Source organism: Anabrus simplex, chromosome 10, assembly GCF_040414725.1.
Source record: "Anabrus simplex isolate iqAnaSimp1 chromosome 10, ASM4041472v1, whole genome shotgun sequence".
Taxonomy (NCBI): domain Eukaryota; kingdom Metazoa; phylum Arthropoda; class Insecta; order Orthoptera; family Tettigoniidae; genus Anabrus; species Anabrus simplex.
In genome coordinates, this window is record NC_090274.1 from 108,315,391 (window position 1) to 108,332,092 (window position 16,702).

At 41.9% G+C, this 16,702-nt stretch overlaps 2 protein-coding genes across 2 annotated transcripts in view; both read left to right on the forward strand.

Annotated features, from left to right (window-relative positions):
* Positions 1-4,985, forward strand: part of LOC136882362 (peroxisomal membrane protein 2) — a 41,749-nt gene extending 36,764 nt beyond the window's left edge. Inside the window, exon 5 of the mRNA XM_067154972.2 lies at positions 2,167-4,985. Coding sequence (XP_067011073.1) covers positions 2,167-2,265 — 99 coding nt within the window. The 3' untranslated portion in view covers positions 2,266-4,985. The remainder of the gene's footprint in view (positions 1-2,166) is intronic.
* A 7,870-nt stretch (positions 4,986-12,855) lies between these two features.
* The window catches only part of LOC136882354 (SEC14-like protein 2), a 304,617-nt gene continuing 300,770 nt past the window's right edge, over positions 12,856-16,702 (forward strand). Inside the window, exon 1 of the mRNA XM_068229541.1 lies at positions 12,856-12,983. Within this exon, the coding sequence (XP_068085642.1) occupies positions 12,972-12,983 (12 nt within the window). The 5' untranslated portion in view covers positions 12,856-12,971. The remainder of the gene's footprint in view (positions 12,984-16,702) is intronic.

Here is a 16,702-nt window from a genome sequence, read left to right on the forward strand (position 1 = left end):
ATTAACACACTAGAAAACATCTAAAATATATGGACAGAACAAATGATGGTTACTGGAGGAAACTAGTGATAAAATACTCTAACTTATGTGGAGTGTAGAAAGTCTAAAACGAGAATGGATCTTCTTCAATTTACACTACCATTATAATATTAAAAGACGTGGGTCCAATGACACGTTCTTCTAGGGGAACTTTTTTAGTTTAACCCGATGAGTGCTACGCCCGCCTATAGACGGGCTGACGCAGCCGGTCCACCACTGCTACGCCCGTCTATAGACGGTGTGCGAGAATTTTAATTTTTTTGAGTTTCCCGGTTCACTTTCGAGTGCGAATTTGATCACTGACATGTTCTGCCATCTGTCGGGCATTATGTAGAACTAATTATTCAGAGATTATAGCTTCGCGAAGTAACTTACAGAGCTTTTTGTAGACATATGTTGAGTTCATCTGTGATGTAAACAAACATGGCGGAACAACAATCTATTTGATCTTGCAGCAATGTTATTTCGGATCACAGAATCTTTCAGTTATTATCCACAGTGGAAAGTGATGATGGAGATGATCATTTTAATGAATTGTTAAGCGATTTTGAAAGTGATAGAGAGAGTGCTGAAAATATTTTATGTGAGAGAGAAACAGAGCCTCCTTCTAAACGAAAGAAGAAAAACACAGCGAGTACAAAAGCTGTTTTAGCACTATTTTTGTGGCGGATGGATTTTCTTCACCAGAGATTCAAGTAACTGTGACAGGCTCTGAGGGCCAAGTAGTGTTTGATGACAACCTGAAAATCATTGACTTTTTGAAACTTTTGTGCCAGTGGAGTTGGTGCAGATAGTTGAACAAATCGGCATCACAAAAAACCAGTAGAAAACATTTAACTATCAACACATTCCAGGTTTGGAAATACATTTTTAAAATATCAACTTATATACTTCTAAGAACTTACATGTATTAGTTGCCTACAGATTACAAGTCATAAATTCATTTTTTGGTCCGTATTGACAACTTGATTACAGATTGTCGGAAATAATATTATTTTGGGCTCTTTACTTTGTATAAAGATAATGCTCGCATGAGCACATAAGTGTAATTTTGTTTTCTCTGAATATAATATTGAACATAAGTGTAGGATTTTCCATTTTCGTTTAGATTTATAAACAACCAACATTTATAAACATTTTAAGGTAATCACCAAACTGATAAGTTAAAAATTGAGGCTTCTACAAATGTTTTTACATACGAATGAAAAATCTCAGCACTGAGGTACCAAGCAGTCAACTGGTAACTCAGCACTTAAATGGTTAAAACCTGAGTATAACAGTAACTCGTGCTTGATGTGACCTATGCAACATCAACTTTAAGACAAGAGGCATAAGTCAGACCGTGCTGTGCAATTGGATAAGAAGTATTCATTGTAACGTTAGAGTAATTAATGTTGTGATAATTGTTATAGGAAACTCTTGCTTCCTGCCATTTGTGTTGATACTGAACAAATAATTTCTCGAAAAATCTCAACTGGAGCTGTTGCTTAATAGTGAAGCAGTTCTTAATGATGGTCTTGTAAGGACAATCAGCCCAGTTGTTGTGTGTTGGTTCTTAGCCTTTGATGTGACCGAAAAATTATCTGTAACAAGAGGAAAGTATCGACGGATTAACTTGTGTTATAAGATGACCCCCTTATACATGAACGCCAAGTGCATGTTACTTACTCGTTCATATCGTGTTGGGCGCGTCTGTTTTGGTATTGCCTGCTTGACTGACACTTCTACTCTTGGTGTTGTACCGGTGCGGAAGTGGCAGTGAGGAACGTGAAGGGGAAGACAATGTCTTGAATATCTTGACAAGAATTAAATTCATTCTTCAAGTCCTTGGACCTCTTCCTTTTTGCCCGTCTGATTAGTGTTAAGAGATGGTTGTCCAGTTGTACTTCCTGTTAAAACAGTAATCAGCCTCACGTGTGTCCTCATCCCAGGGTGTTTGAGCTCTTTTCAGGCTCACCGCTAGTGCGAATGAGTCGCACATACCAGTCCTCCAAGGACGGCAGCTGTACACTACAGACAACAATCACCACCACCACCACCACCACTGTATTCTTTATTTCAAGTGTTGTCACATATCTTACTTACCCGGTAGCTTACATTAAACTGTTATGTTCCTGTCTGTTTCAGCTCCGTGTTTTAGTGGTGAACTTGATCGGTTTCTTCTGGTGCATCTTCCTTGCCAACAAGCGAAGAAAGGTCCAGGAAGCAAGAGATAAACGGCAGTGATTTGTTGTGAAGGATTAGGAACAATTTTTGTACTCTTTTCTATATAATCATTGTTAATTTTGGGGACCAAGTGATCATTATTTTTTAAGTTTTGTTTAATGTAAGTGCAGAAGTATGAAGGAACCTTTTTCGAACTTTGTACTTTGGTCGAGAATGCACTCCTCTCTCTGATTTTGTTTGATACTGCCCTGAACAGCGGTAATGTGCCAGTGACCTGTTAAGTGGGACACGTGGTGTTGAAACCTCAATATTTCCACTTACGAGGCCCATGTTTTTAATGTGATTTCGTTGTGGAAGCAGCCATGGTTTTAATAGTGGCCAGTTTAAGTAGGATTTTCATATCAGAAGATCATATCCTAGTTTTTTGGCTCTTGGTACCAAGCCAATCTTTGGCAGAAAGGATACTGGAATTTTTTCTCTAACATGTTGGGCAAAATTTACCTTGTCCAAAAAATAATTTTCTGAGTTTTTATGTATTGAGCTTTTTTTCTCCTACTTGTTTAACGTCACACGAACACACCAAAGGTTATCAGCTACAGAAGGATAGGGAAGGGGTGGGAGTGGGAAGGTAGCTGCCAAGGCCTTAGTTAAGGTACAGCCCCAGCATTTGCTTGGTGTGAAAATGGAATACCGACTTCAGGGCTGCAAACAGTGGGATTCGAACATACTATCTGCCAAATACAACCTCGCAGCTGTGCGACCCTAACCGCCCGGCCAACTTGCTCGTTGAAGCAGTTCATTATATTTTCTAAATGTAGCTGAGGAAATGATATGCTAGTGACGTTGATATCACAAGTTTGTTCAATGGCTTTACACTTAAAAAGCAAATACTGAATATAAAATAGGCTCAAGGGGATTTGAAGCAATCAGTATGGTGACACTAGAAATAACACTGAATGGCTCAGACGGTTGAGGCGCTGGCCTCCTGAGTCCAACTTGCAGATTCAATCCTGAATCGGAACTTCATTTCAACAGCTTGCAGTTGACTTGCTTCTCTTTTATGTATGATGCAACTTTCCGGACTATACGTCATGATGGGAAGGAGATAAGTCTTAAACAAGGTCTGTTTAGCCCTCTGAGGAACTCCCTTATCCCGTACTATGTTCCGAACTTGATGGAAGAAGTTGGATCCTTTTTTCACCCTGTTCAACACTTCGTTCTTCTTTGAAGAAAAGTATGGCTGTTTTCCTGATGTATCCTTCAAATTCATTAATATTAGTGTGAGAGACTGCTGTTGCTACCTCTTGGATTATGTAGCTTTTTAGTCATCCTCACATGTCCAAGAAGAAAAATCCAAGACAGTACTGGGTAATCCACTAATAATAATAATGGCGTATTGCCTCCGGAGAGGCCTGGTGTAGGTATTTTTTCTAGTAGACAGCCTATTAGGCGACCTGCATGTCTGTGAAGATGAGGGCCCTACCTAGGATGATTTCTAATGTTGAATATGCCACACACACCCAGGCCCCGAGCCATTGGAATTAACCAATTAAGGTTAAAATCCCCAACCCGGCCGGGAATCGAACCCGGGACCCTCTGAACCGAAGGTCAGTACGCTGATCATTCAGCCAATGAGTCGGACGCTAATCCACTGAGACAGCAATAGAATTTTCTAATTGCTACATTAAGACTACTGGTCTTGAAATCTTTCCAGTCCAGCTAATTGCCTTTATTATCCTCGTTCCATTGACTATTCCAGCTTGTTCCTATATTTGTGAAAAATATGCACATCAAACTGAATCAGGAGGATGAATTCTTTGTGGGGTAGCACTTGCTGCTGCGAGAATGGAAGACAAGTGTTGATTGTTATGGGATTGTTTATTGTTCATTTTGGAAAGTTCCCCCACATCAAGGTTGAATGTTTCGAGAACTTGCATAGCTCCACACTACTGTTTTAATTATTTATCAAGAAAATTTTTAAGATCCCTTTATTTTAGGATAAAGTTCCTTTCATGAACACATCTTTTATATCAAAAGATCCCAAACAGTGGCTACAAAGAGAAAATCATTGACTATATAGACATTTAAACCTTTTATTAGCCAGGAACAAGTTGTTTTTAATATTTTGTTTTACCTATGTTACTTGAGTTTGTATTTTAACTAATCATTCAGGATCACCGCTGAAGAAGTTTCCCATGGAAAACAAAACCTGTACCAACAAAAAATGTTCTTAAAATAAATTAATTTTACTGTAATCTAAGAAAATCATAAGATTTAAAGTGGTGGAAAGGTGGAACTTCCCAAAACGTACAAGTTGGAATTACTTATATATATATATATATAATAACTCCACCATGGATCAAGGTGAAATTTTTTACTTGTAATTAATTGTTTATTGTTAATGGGATGTACATTATGAAGAACATGTTGAGGTGTACACAATATAAGTGAAAAGACATGTTGAGCATTTTTAAATAAAAATGAAATATATTACTATAAAAATGTATTATTGTTTTCCAAAGTAACTTGACCCTTTCAGACCATTTACGCACAATTGTGCTGGTTCATATTTTATTTATGTCTGTGCATATGTGACGTTTTCTTGGCGCTAGACTAGGCTGCAATGCTTGTGCGGGACACGTAGCATGTACACTGACTGACAGTGACAATGCAACACCAAGGAGGAGTGGTTCGAAAGGGATGAAAGTTGGGGAAAAAACAGAGACGGCACGGATGAATAATTGATGTTTATTTCAAACCGATATGCAGGTTACACAATGCGCACGGCATCGACTCAGTAGGATGTAGGACCACCGCGAGCGGCGATGCACGCAGAAACACGTCGAGGTACAGAGTCAATAAGAGTGCGGATGGTGTCCTGAGGGATGGTTCTCCATTCTCTGTCAACCATTTGCCACAGTTGATCGTCCGTACGAGGCTGGGGCAGAGTTTGCAAACGGCGTCCAATGAGATCCCACACGTGTTCGATTGGTGAGAGATCCGGAGAGTACGCTGGCCACGGAAGCATCTGTACACCTCGTAGAGCCTGTTGGGAGATGCGAGCAGTGTGTGGGCGGGCATTATCCTGCTGAAACAGAGCATTGGGCAGCCCCTGAAGGTACGGGAGTGCCACCGGCCGCAGCACATGCTGCACGTAGCGGTGGGCATTTAACGTGCCTTGAATACGCACTAGAGGTGACGTGGAATCATACGCAATAGCGCCCCAAACCATGATGCCGCGTTGTCTAGCGGTAGGGCGCTCCACAGTTACTGCCGGATTTGACCTTTCTCCACGCCGACGCCACACTCGTCTGCGGTGACTATCACTGACAGAACAGAAGCGTGACTCATCGGAGAACACGACGTTCCGCCATTCCCTCATCCAAGTCGCTCTAGCCCGGCACCATGCCAGGCGTGCACGTCTATGCTGTGGAGTCAATGGTAGTCTTCTGAGCGGACGCCGGGAGTGCAGGCCTCCTTCAACCAATCGACGGGAAATTGTTCTGGTCGATATTGGAACAGCCATGCTGAAGAATGGCGGTTGACGTGGCGTGCGGGGCTGCCACCGCTTGGCGGCGGATGCGCCGATCCTCGAGTGCTAACGTCACTCGGGCTGCGCCTGGACCCCTCGCATGTGCCACATGTCCCTGCGCCAACCATCTTCGCCACAGGCGCTGCACCGTGGACACATCCCTATGGGTATCGGCTGCGATTTGACGAAGCGACCAACCTGCCCTTCTCAGCCCGATCACCATACCCCTCGTAAAGTCGTCTGTCTGCTGGAAATGCCTCCGTTGACGGCGGCCTGGCATTCTTAGCTATACACGTGTCCTGTGGCACACGACAACACGTTCTACAATGACTGTCGGCTGAGAAATCACGGTACGAAGTGGGCCATTCGCCAACGCCGTGTCCCATTTATCGTTCGCTACGTGCGCAGCACAGCGGCGCATTTCACATCATGAGCATACCTCAGTGACGTCAGTCTACCCTGCAATTGGCATAAAGTTCTGACCACTCCTTTTTGGTGTTGCATTTGCTCTGTCAGTCAGTGTATTTCAGTTGTGTTTAGTTAGCGTTTGACCACCAGGGTGCAGGAAGAAGAGTTTAAAAATACAGTTGATTGGCAAGATAGCGGGAAGCAGTAATGCCAAAAGTAAATATTTATTACATTCATATTAAACTAGAAACTTTACCAAATATCAGAATGTAATTGATGAAGTGTGTAAAATGGTTACTGAATGTAAATTGTGAAGATACAACATTGTACGTAATACCACAAGGTTTTATATGTTGATATGCACAATTGTGCGGGCTAGGTTTCCCTGCGGGCAGTGCTTACAGGAGTGTTGGGTGCTGCCACCAAAACGACTGTAAAAACAGAACTCCTACTTGATATACGAAATGTAATGTGTAAGATTATAATTGTTTTAAATTGTTCCAGACTGTAAAATAGAACATGAACATATGTGTATTCACATGTACTGAGCTGATTTTTTTTTTTTTTTTTGTAAGGAATGGATTAAGTCCTGACACGCACAATTGTGTGGGTGCTTTTTTCTTCTTTTTTTTTTTCCAGATGATAGTTTTTATTTTGTAAAATAAACTATAAAAGTACATATTTAAGAGCATTCTAGTAAGTGTTTGAAGTGCAAACAAAAATTCACATCTCCAGTTTTCTTTCAGGTCTGCAAGCAAGGTGCTGCCCCCAAAAAGACTTGTAAAAGCAAAATTCGTAATCATTGTAAGAAATGTAATGTATACTTATGTTTGAACAATGATTTTAATTGTTTTAAATCATTCCACACTGTAAAATAGAATATTTAATCATGTACATATGTATATTCACATGTACTGAGCTGATTTTTTTTTTTTGTAAGGAATGAGTTTAAGTCCTGACACGCACAATTGTGTGGGTGCTTTAGATTTTTTTTCAAATGTTAGTTTTTATTTTGTGAAATAAACTATAAAAACACGTATTTTGAGATCATTATAGTAAGTTTTGACGTATAAACAAAAATTTTCACCTCCAGTTTACTTTCTGGTCTGAAAGGGTTAAATTTATTATTTGTTGATTTCAAGCTGAGCTTGCATACAGTAAGTCAGGATTTTGTCTCTGAGGATCCCTGAGCATATCACATTTGTATCCAAGGACCACTTAGCCACATACAGTACTGCATTCAGTAAACAAAAAACAGAATTTTGTAATGATACCATGTTTGTTTTTATTTGTATAATTTAGGACTTACACGAGGGGCGTTCATTATATGTATAATGCAACACATTTTATTTCTCAGCCAATTTCGGTTTTTAAAAATTGGAATTTTTTTGGGACATCTTTGAATATTCCCGCTTTGTCTCGTAGAGTTTCATTCATTTCCGATAGGTGGCAGCACTATAACTAGCCTTCAAAATGGGGTCTGTAACAGAGGTGCGTTCCAGACAGAGAGCAGTTATTGAGTTTCTTTTGTCGGAAAACCAGGGCATCACAGATATTCATACACACTTGCAGAATGTCTATGGAGACCTGGCAATGAACAAAAAGCAGGGTGAGCGTTCTCCATAACAATGCAAGATCTCACACGAGTCTGCGCACCCTACAGGAGGTTACAAAACTTCAGTGGACTGTTTTTCCTCATCCACCCTATAGCCTGGAACTCGCGCCTTCAGACTTCCATCTGTTTGGCTCAATGTAGGATGCACTCCACGGGAAGCACTACGTGGACAATAGGGAAGTTGTCGATGCAGCACGACGTTGGCTCCGACATCGACCAGTCAAATGGTACCATGCAGGCATACAGGCACTTACATTACGGTGGCGTAAGGCTGTAGCAATGAACGGAGATTATGTTGAAAAATAGGGTAATGTAGCAAAAGATTGGGGAATAACAAGGTGTATTTGAATCCACAGTAAAATTAAAGTGAACCAGAATATGCCTAAATCATCAGACCATTCTACAGATTTTTTCAGGTTCCTATTTAAACGTTTTTATAATTACCAACATTTTAACCTGCAACTTTCCCCACATGTTAATAAAAGTATAAATTTACTCCCTGTGGGTAGGGGACACACACGATAAATATGCCCACAGTATCCCCTGCCTGTCTTAGGGGGCGACCAAGGGACGATGGATTTAGAACCATGAGACCACTTGCAACTAGTACCCTTATTTGGGAAACACCGCAGGTCTGGGTGTTGCCTGTGATTAGTACCATAGTGTGTATCCCACCGAGGTGCGAGGGGAGGGGGAGCACACGGGTGTGCATACTAGTGTCCATGTGAGAAAAGGTGCCGTATGCTGTGTTGGTTCCACTGTTCAGGATGGATCTGCGTTACCTATGAGTAGTAGCACTATATGAAGAACACCACGGAAATACCGGCGCTCATGATTAGTACCACTATACGCAGAACACTATGGTTCTGCTTTACCAGTGATTAGGACCATTATGAGGGGCGGGTGACCTGGATTTTGGACCCCTTTGGACAACAAACATCATCTCAGAAAATAAGACATTGTGAATTGGATCCATGGTCATTTTTTCATCATTCATTTTAGATTCTAGTCAGTGGATACATTTTGAAGTTTTAATTATTGTTTCATTTCATTGCACTTCGTACCATTAGGGGCCGATGAACTAGCTATTAGGCCCCCTTAAACACCAATCATCATTGTCGTCAGCTGCCTCTGTGGATCAGTGGTAGAGTGTGGACCTCCGGATCCCAAGATAGCGGGTTCAAACCCGGCAGAGGTAGTCGGATTTTTGAAGGGCGGGAAAAAGTCCATTCGACACTCCATGTCGTACAATGTCGGCATGTAAAAGATCTCTGGTGACATTTGGTGTTTACCCAACAAAATTCATTAAATCTCGGCCATAGACGCCCAAGAGAGTTTCAGTTTACTCGGTCTGCCATCTAGTGGGCCTAGAGTAAAACGGAACGTCGAAATTGACGAGCAGACAGCCAGATGGCGTCAAATTGAAATGTCTGCACACGGTAGCTGAGGCGATACGATTATTATCATCGTCAAAAGTATGAATTTACTGCTGATATAGAGTTAAGTAAAGTGTCATTGCTAAGTATGTTTTTATTTTGCCTGTATGAAAAATAACATTTCAAACAAAAAAACAAAATTCAACTCCTATGTGTAATATCCCAACTTCTGTATAATTCGCATGTGCAAGTTAAAAAAAAAATAGAGAAAATATCACATAAGTGTTTAGTAGTTTAGAAGCTGTTTCATGGTAAATAAATGGCGTGTGACCTCTGGAGAGGCTTGGTGCAGGTCTTTTGATTTGACTCCTGTAGGTGACCTGCACGTCGTGATGAGGACTTATGAAAGAAGTATCTCTTGGAAGTCCACCTTTTCAATACATTTTTTTTTTTATTGGAAATCAAGAAAGTAATTACATGTTAAACTTGGGACATTTAGCCTATAATGTAGGCATCAGCCATGCTATCCTTGACATTAAGGTTAAAATTAAATATGCCCTTCCTGATGCCAACCCTATGTGGAAGGATGCATTCACTATTAAGATTTTTTTAGATGGTGGTATGGTGTTGGGACTAACACCCAGTCTCTGAATCAAAGGGATTAACCAAACAAAATTAAAATATCTGGCCAGGAAGCGAACCCCAGATCATCTGAACAGAATGCCTAGAGACAGGCCATTGAGCCAGGAGCCAGTTTTGTTGTTAGACTATATATATTTTGAGTCAAATCTTAGTTTTTATTCAGTTAAATGAAACATTTGGTTTTGGGTATGAAGATACAAATTTGGAAGAATGTTGAACTCATTACTTCATGGGGGCCAGTTATTTAAAAACTGAACGCCTACTGGAAAAGCGCACTAACCTCTTGTCATCTACCTGTAGCCACCACTCCTACTGAGGCACTTATCCCACTGTGAAACAAGCAGATGTTTCTGAGGATGAAGTCCCTATGTTGCAGTAGGAACTGTCCTTAAATTGCAGCCTCCCCACCATTGTCCAGCGCAAATCATTATAGACTCCAAGAAGACTTTACAGTTCCCCGAATATCTGGAAATCACACGTAGACAGTGAGCACTATAGGGGGGACACTTCTTATCGGAATTGCTGCAATATGCCCAAAATGGTATCAGTGATGATGATTGAATCCAAGTATCCTCAAATGTTGAAAGTGCTCCAGTATGAAGCAGCCACAGTAGCTTTATCAATGACTGTAATGTCTTCAAGTTGGGTTTCCACAGGGCAGTTTGGACAGTGAAATAGATGCTCGAGATATTGACTTGCACCACAGTCGCAGTTGGCATCCTGTGTATAACCCCATCTTTTGAGTGTGGCCTTGGTTCTAGGCATTCCAGTTCTCATCCTATTCAGGGTCTTCCAGACAGGCCAAGATTGCGAAGTATGTGCTGGAGTTCATTCTGTTGACTGATTCTAGTTGGATAGTGTGGACTGTTGCCCTCTGTCAGTGGGAGCAGTAGAATAACACCCACGGTATCCCCTGCCTGCCATATTGATTCCTAAGAACACTTGGTGTAGCTAGAGCTGCTCTCGTGTTATTAATGAAACTCCTCTGTGATCTGAGATTCTGTTTTACTATCTTGTGACCACAGAGAGGACGATGATTGTCCACCTTGTGTTTGAGTTTCTCTGTTTCAGCTGCGGAAGGTAGAACTATGCGACAAGTCTGGTACAACGTTTTGACATTTGTTGGTTTGAGGCAGCCAGAAACTGCACGGCACGTGTCATTCAGTTCCATACAGTTGCAGGATGTGCTCCCCAACATGACAATGTTATCTTAAAATAAGAGGCTGAACTCCAAGTTATTTGACAGCAGGCGAGAACTCAAGGTGCCTTAAATCTAAACTCTTTACAATTAGAGAATAAAGTAAGCATAAACAAAACCACGTTACCTTCCGACTGTTTCGTACGCCCATTCCTAAATGTATAAATAAGTTTTTCCTGTACCGGGCGAGTTGGCCGTGCGCGTAGAGGCGCGCGGCTGTGAGCTTGCATCCGGGAGATAGTAGGTTCGAATCCCACTATCGGCAGCCCTGAAGATGGTTTTCCGTGGTTTCCCATTTTCACACCAGGCAAATGCTGGGGCTGTACCTTAATTAAGGCCACGGCCGCTTCCTTCCAACTCCTAGGCCTTTCCTATCCCATCGTCGCCATAAGACCTATCTGTGTCGGTGCGACGTAAAGCCCCTAGCAAAAAGAAAAAAAAGTTTTTCCTGAAAGTTTGAAGTTTTAAAGTAGGCCTATGAGGTATTGAATGCGAAAGCGTTTTATCAATTGAAAATTATATTGTTCTAAGCTTCTGGTCAATAACTTAAATATCCAATATCTGTTCGCGGAAATCTCTATTTATCTGGTATCGCTAGCTGTCAGCCACGAGGAAAGGGCACGCGCATGATTGCACGACCTTGAGTCAGTCTGTTTCAATGGCTAGTGTTGTACAGCATAAGCGAGGGAAACCTCTGAAAAGTGGAGAGAAGACTATTGTCTTACACGTATTTATTAAGTTTATGGAAACATATCCCGACAGTTCAGTTCACGACATCGCGAAATTAACATCCGGGTTCACCGGTGTGTATGTTTCGAGTATGTTCAGTGCGCGGCCGTGTTACCACACCGGGTGAAAAGAGGTATCGGTGCGATGAGTTTGTTCTACTATCCGGAGGAAAGTGCACATATTTTAAAAAAACAATGGGTCCCCGTACGCTTAACAAAGTGTTATCGGCTCTAAATGTTTCACCTGCACCTCCCAGATTTAAAAAAAAAACCTTCCTTTCACACGCTACTGAAAGAAATAGGTTTCGAGTTCATCGGTAGAAATCGAAAAGGCGTTGTAGTGGGCAGAGATGATGATGATACGTCATCTCCGCAAGATAAGAGAATTTAGACAAGAGGGGCGGAAATTATACTATTTGGACGAGACGTGGATTAACGAAGGGCATACAACATCAAAGGTATGGCGAGAGACTATCGTATAGTGGAAGAAACAGGCATTTCTTTCTGGTTTAATCACAGGACTAAAAAATCCAATAGGGAGGGGTAAGCGACTGATAGTGTTACATTGGAAATGATGACTGTTTTGTGGAGGGTGGTGATCTTGTGTTCGAGTCTAAGAAAAACGGAGACTATCACAATGAAATGACAGGTGATGTATTTAAATTATCGTTTGAAAGAATATTACCAAAGCTAATGTCCGGTAGGGTTATCGTATTAGACAAGGCTCCTTATCGCAGTGTGAAGTTAGAACGGATCCTAAACAAATCCTGGAAGAAAGCTGAGGTAGTTTCCTGGCTGGGAAATAAAACCCAAACATAGGAAGAAGGACTTGTTAAAACCGAATTGCTGGAATGGGTGGAAGACCCACACGCCTCGGTTCGAGAAATATGTAATACATGACTTAGCCGAACGAGCGAGCCACACTGTAGGGCCTACTCAAACTGCCCCCTTATCGCTGTGAGTAACCCAATAGAGATGGCGTGGAGCCAGATCAAACGTTACGTTGGCAGCCTTAACACCACTTACAAACTTTGTAATGTGTGAAAACATCTTGACACAGCATTTCATGAGATGCCAGCTGATCAGTGGCGTACCTATATCCAGCATGTGGTGCACGAAGAGAAAACGATGTGGGACCTGGAAAGTGCCATAGATAGACCACTGTAGTTGAAAAAATGGTCATCAATTTAGGAGAGGATTCTAGTTATACAAGTGACAGCGAATAGTCCGATCAACAGGGAATCGAGCCTCTTGCAAGTTCGGATTAATGAAATGTCACGTAAGTAGGCATACTTATTAATTTTCATGGCAAATATATTTTATAGTCCGCCTCTGTGGTGTAGTGGTTAGCGTGATTAGCTGCCACCCCCGGAGGTCCGGGTTCGATTCCCGGCTCTGCCACGAAATTTGAAAAGTGGTGCGAGGGCTGGAACGGGGTCCACTCAGCCTCGGGAGGTCAACTGAGTAGAGGTGGGTTCGATTCCCACCTCAGCCATCCTGGAAGTGGTTTTCCGTGGTTTCCCACTTCTCCTCCAGGCAAATGCCGGGATGGGTACCTACCTTAAGGCCACGGCCGCTTCCTTCCCTCTTCCTTGTCTATCCCTTCCAATCTTCCCCATCCCCCGCAAGGCCCCTGTTCAGCACAGCAGGTGAGGTCGTCTGGGCGAGGTACTGGTCATTCTCCCCAGTCGTATCCCCCGACCAAGAGTCTGAATCTCCAGGACACTGCCCTTGAGGCGGTAGAGGTGGGATCCCTCGCTGAGTCCGAGGGAAAAACCTAACCTGAAGGGTAAACAGATGATGATGATGATATATTTTATAGCAGTGATGATATAGGTTGTTACCGTATCTCAGATATGTTCATATTGACGGGAAGTGATACAAAATGTTTCTTTATGTCTACTTTATTCTTTCGTTGGAAATGTCTACTTTAGTCCCATACTGTGAACAAGTTGTCTGAATGCAAAATATGTTCTAACTCTCTTAATGGTATTGCTACTTTTTGAGTTCCTGGAAGAAAATTTGCAGAGAAGACTTCGTAGTGTTTCAGCTACGAGGTGGAACTACACAAAGAGATGGTCAGCACCGTGTTCAGTCACAGAAGTGATTTTTGTGAGCTACATAATCGTCAAAATTGAGCAACTCACGTTGAGAATTACATTATAGTTTCGGCGAAAGGTTACCTTTTCACGTTGAACATTTTGCTTTCTCCTTATTTTGACAAAAAATTCTGTACCATATCCTCCAGACGAAAAGTTTCGACATCATTTCCTGTCGGAAGTGTAACATCCAAAGTACGGTATCCTCTTAACTGAGTCCTGCCATTGCTTCCACTTACTTGTGCCAGGCTCCTCACTTTCATCTATCCTATCCGACCTTCCATGGTCAGATCTTCTTCTTTTCCGACCCCGACGCCATTACGTTCCCGAGGCCTAGGAAGTCTTTCATTTTCACGCCGTTCGTGGCCCTTGTCTTCCTTTGACCGATACATTCATTTTTCGAAGTGTCGGATCCCTTTCATTTTTTCTCTCTGATTAGTGTTAATAGAGGATGGTTGCACAGTTGTACTTCCTCTCAAAACAATAATCACCATCCACTACCGTAAAACATTATTATTATTATGACTCCATCAATGTCGAAGCAGCACAAGAAATATGTAAGCCAACAAAAAAGAAACAGTCCTGACCCCCTGTGGGTGGAGGACGCAGGTGACTATTCCCTGGCTGTCGTAAGGGGCGACCAAGGGATGATGGACTTAGAACCATGAGACTAATTGCGATTAGTACCACGTCTACGTTACCTGGGAGCAGAACCATTATGTGAGGAACACCATACTCTGGGCGTTGCCTGTGATAAGTACCATCATGTGTATCCCACCGTAGTGGTCTAAAGGAAAATCACGGATACCGGGTGGAAAAAGGAAATCTAGGTGTATGAATATTAAGAGCTCAGATGGAAAACCACTTCTAGGGAAAGAAGACAAAGCAGAAAGATGGCAGAAACATACCCAACAATTGTTTCAGTGTAAAGACGTACATTATATGGTTCTGGAATAAAAAAGGTTGTTGATACTGATGAAATAGGAAACCCAATCTTGAGGTCAAAATTCTACAGAGCTTTGAGAGACCTAACCAAGAGCAAGGCCCGTGAAATTGATGACATTCTTCCGAATTACTGACTGCCTTTGGAGAAACTAGCATGGCGATGTTATTCCATGTAGTGAATAAGATGAATGGGGCAGGAGAAGGGCCATCCGATTTTCCGTACAATGTTGTTATACCTATCCCCAAGAAAGCCGGTGCTGATTAGTGAGAAAACTACCGCACCATTAGTTTCGTATTCCATTCTTCTCTAAATAATGCGTGTTAAAATGTTGCAGGCGAGAGACTCATAGTTATGTTGACTCACTGATTCTCACATCTGCAACATTTTAACACGTATGATTTACAGAAGAATGGAAAGATAAGTTGAAACTCAATTGGGAGAAGATCAGTTTGACTTCAGAAGAAATGTAGGAACACGTGAGGCAATCCTGACTTTATGCCTGATCTTAGAGGATCGAGTTAAGGACAAGCACACGTTCATGGCGTTCGTAGATCTAAAAACAAAACAAAAAAACATTCGATAATGTTGATTGGACCAAGGTGTTTGAGATTCTGAAGGTGATCGGGATCAGATACCGAGAACGAAGAACTATCTACAATCTGTATAAAAATCAATCTGCAGTGATAAGAATTGAGGGCTTTGAAAAAGAAGCAGCAATCCAGGAAGGAGTGAGGTAAGCTGCAGTGTGTCTCCCTTCCTTTTCACTGTTTATACGGAACAGGCTGTAAGGGAAATCAAAGAGGGATTTGGAAAGGGAATCACAATCCAAGGATAGGAAATCAAAACCCTGAGATTTGCTGATGATATCTTTATTTTACCTGAGACTATAGAAGATCTCGAGAAGCTGCTGAATGGTATGGACAGAGTCTTGGGTAAGGAGTATAATATGAAAATAAATAAGTCCAAAACAAAAGTAATGGATTACAGTCCAACGAAGTCAGGTAATGCAGGAAAATTAGGAAATGAAATCTTAAAGGAAGTAGGTTTATATTGTTACTTGGTCCGACTCGTTGGCTGAACGGTCAGCGTACTGGCCTTCGGTTCAGAGAGTCCCGGGTTCGATTCCCGGCCGGGTCGGGGATTTTAACCTTAATTGGTTAATTCCAATGGCACGGGGGATGGGTGTATGTGTTGTCTTCATCATCATTTCATCCTCATCACGACGCGCAGGTCACCTACAGGTGTCAAATAGAAAGACCTGCACCTAGCGAGCCCAACCCGTCCTGGGATATCCCGGCACTAAAAGCCATACGACATTTCATTGTTACTTGGGTGGTAAAATAACTAACGATGGCAGAAGTAAGGAGGACATAACATGCAGACTAGCACAAGCAAGGAAAGACTTTCTTAAGAAAAGAAATTTGTTCACATCGAACATTGATATAGAAATTAGAAAAATGCTTTTGAAGACTTTCGTCTGGAGCGAGGCATTTTATGAAAACTGGCTCATAAAGAAAGAGGTTAGAAGCTTTTGAAATGTGGTGTTACAGAGGAATGCTAAGGTGAGATGGATAGATCGAATCACTAATGCAGAGATATCGAATTGGTGAGAGTGGTGGTGGTGATTATTTTTTAAGAGGAAGTACAACTAGGCAACTATTCTCTATATAGAATAACACTGGTCAGGGAGAAAAAATGGAAGGGATCCGACACTTCGAAAAATGAAGGTATTGGCCAAAGGAGGACAGGGGGGGCACGAAGGACGTGAAAATTAAAGACTTCCTATCCCTCGGAAACCTAATAGCGTCGGGGTCGGAAAAAACAAGAATTGACCAAGGAAGGTCGAATAGGATAGATGAAAGTGAAGAGCCTGGCACAAGTAAGTGGAAGCAATGACAGGACTCAGCTAAGAGGATACTGTGGGTGTTACACTTCCCACAGGAAATGATGTTG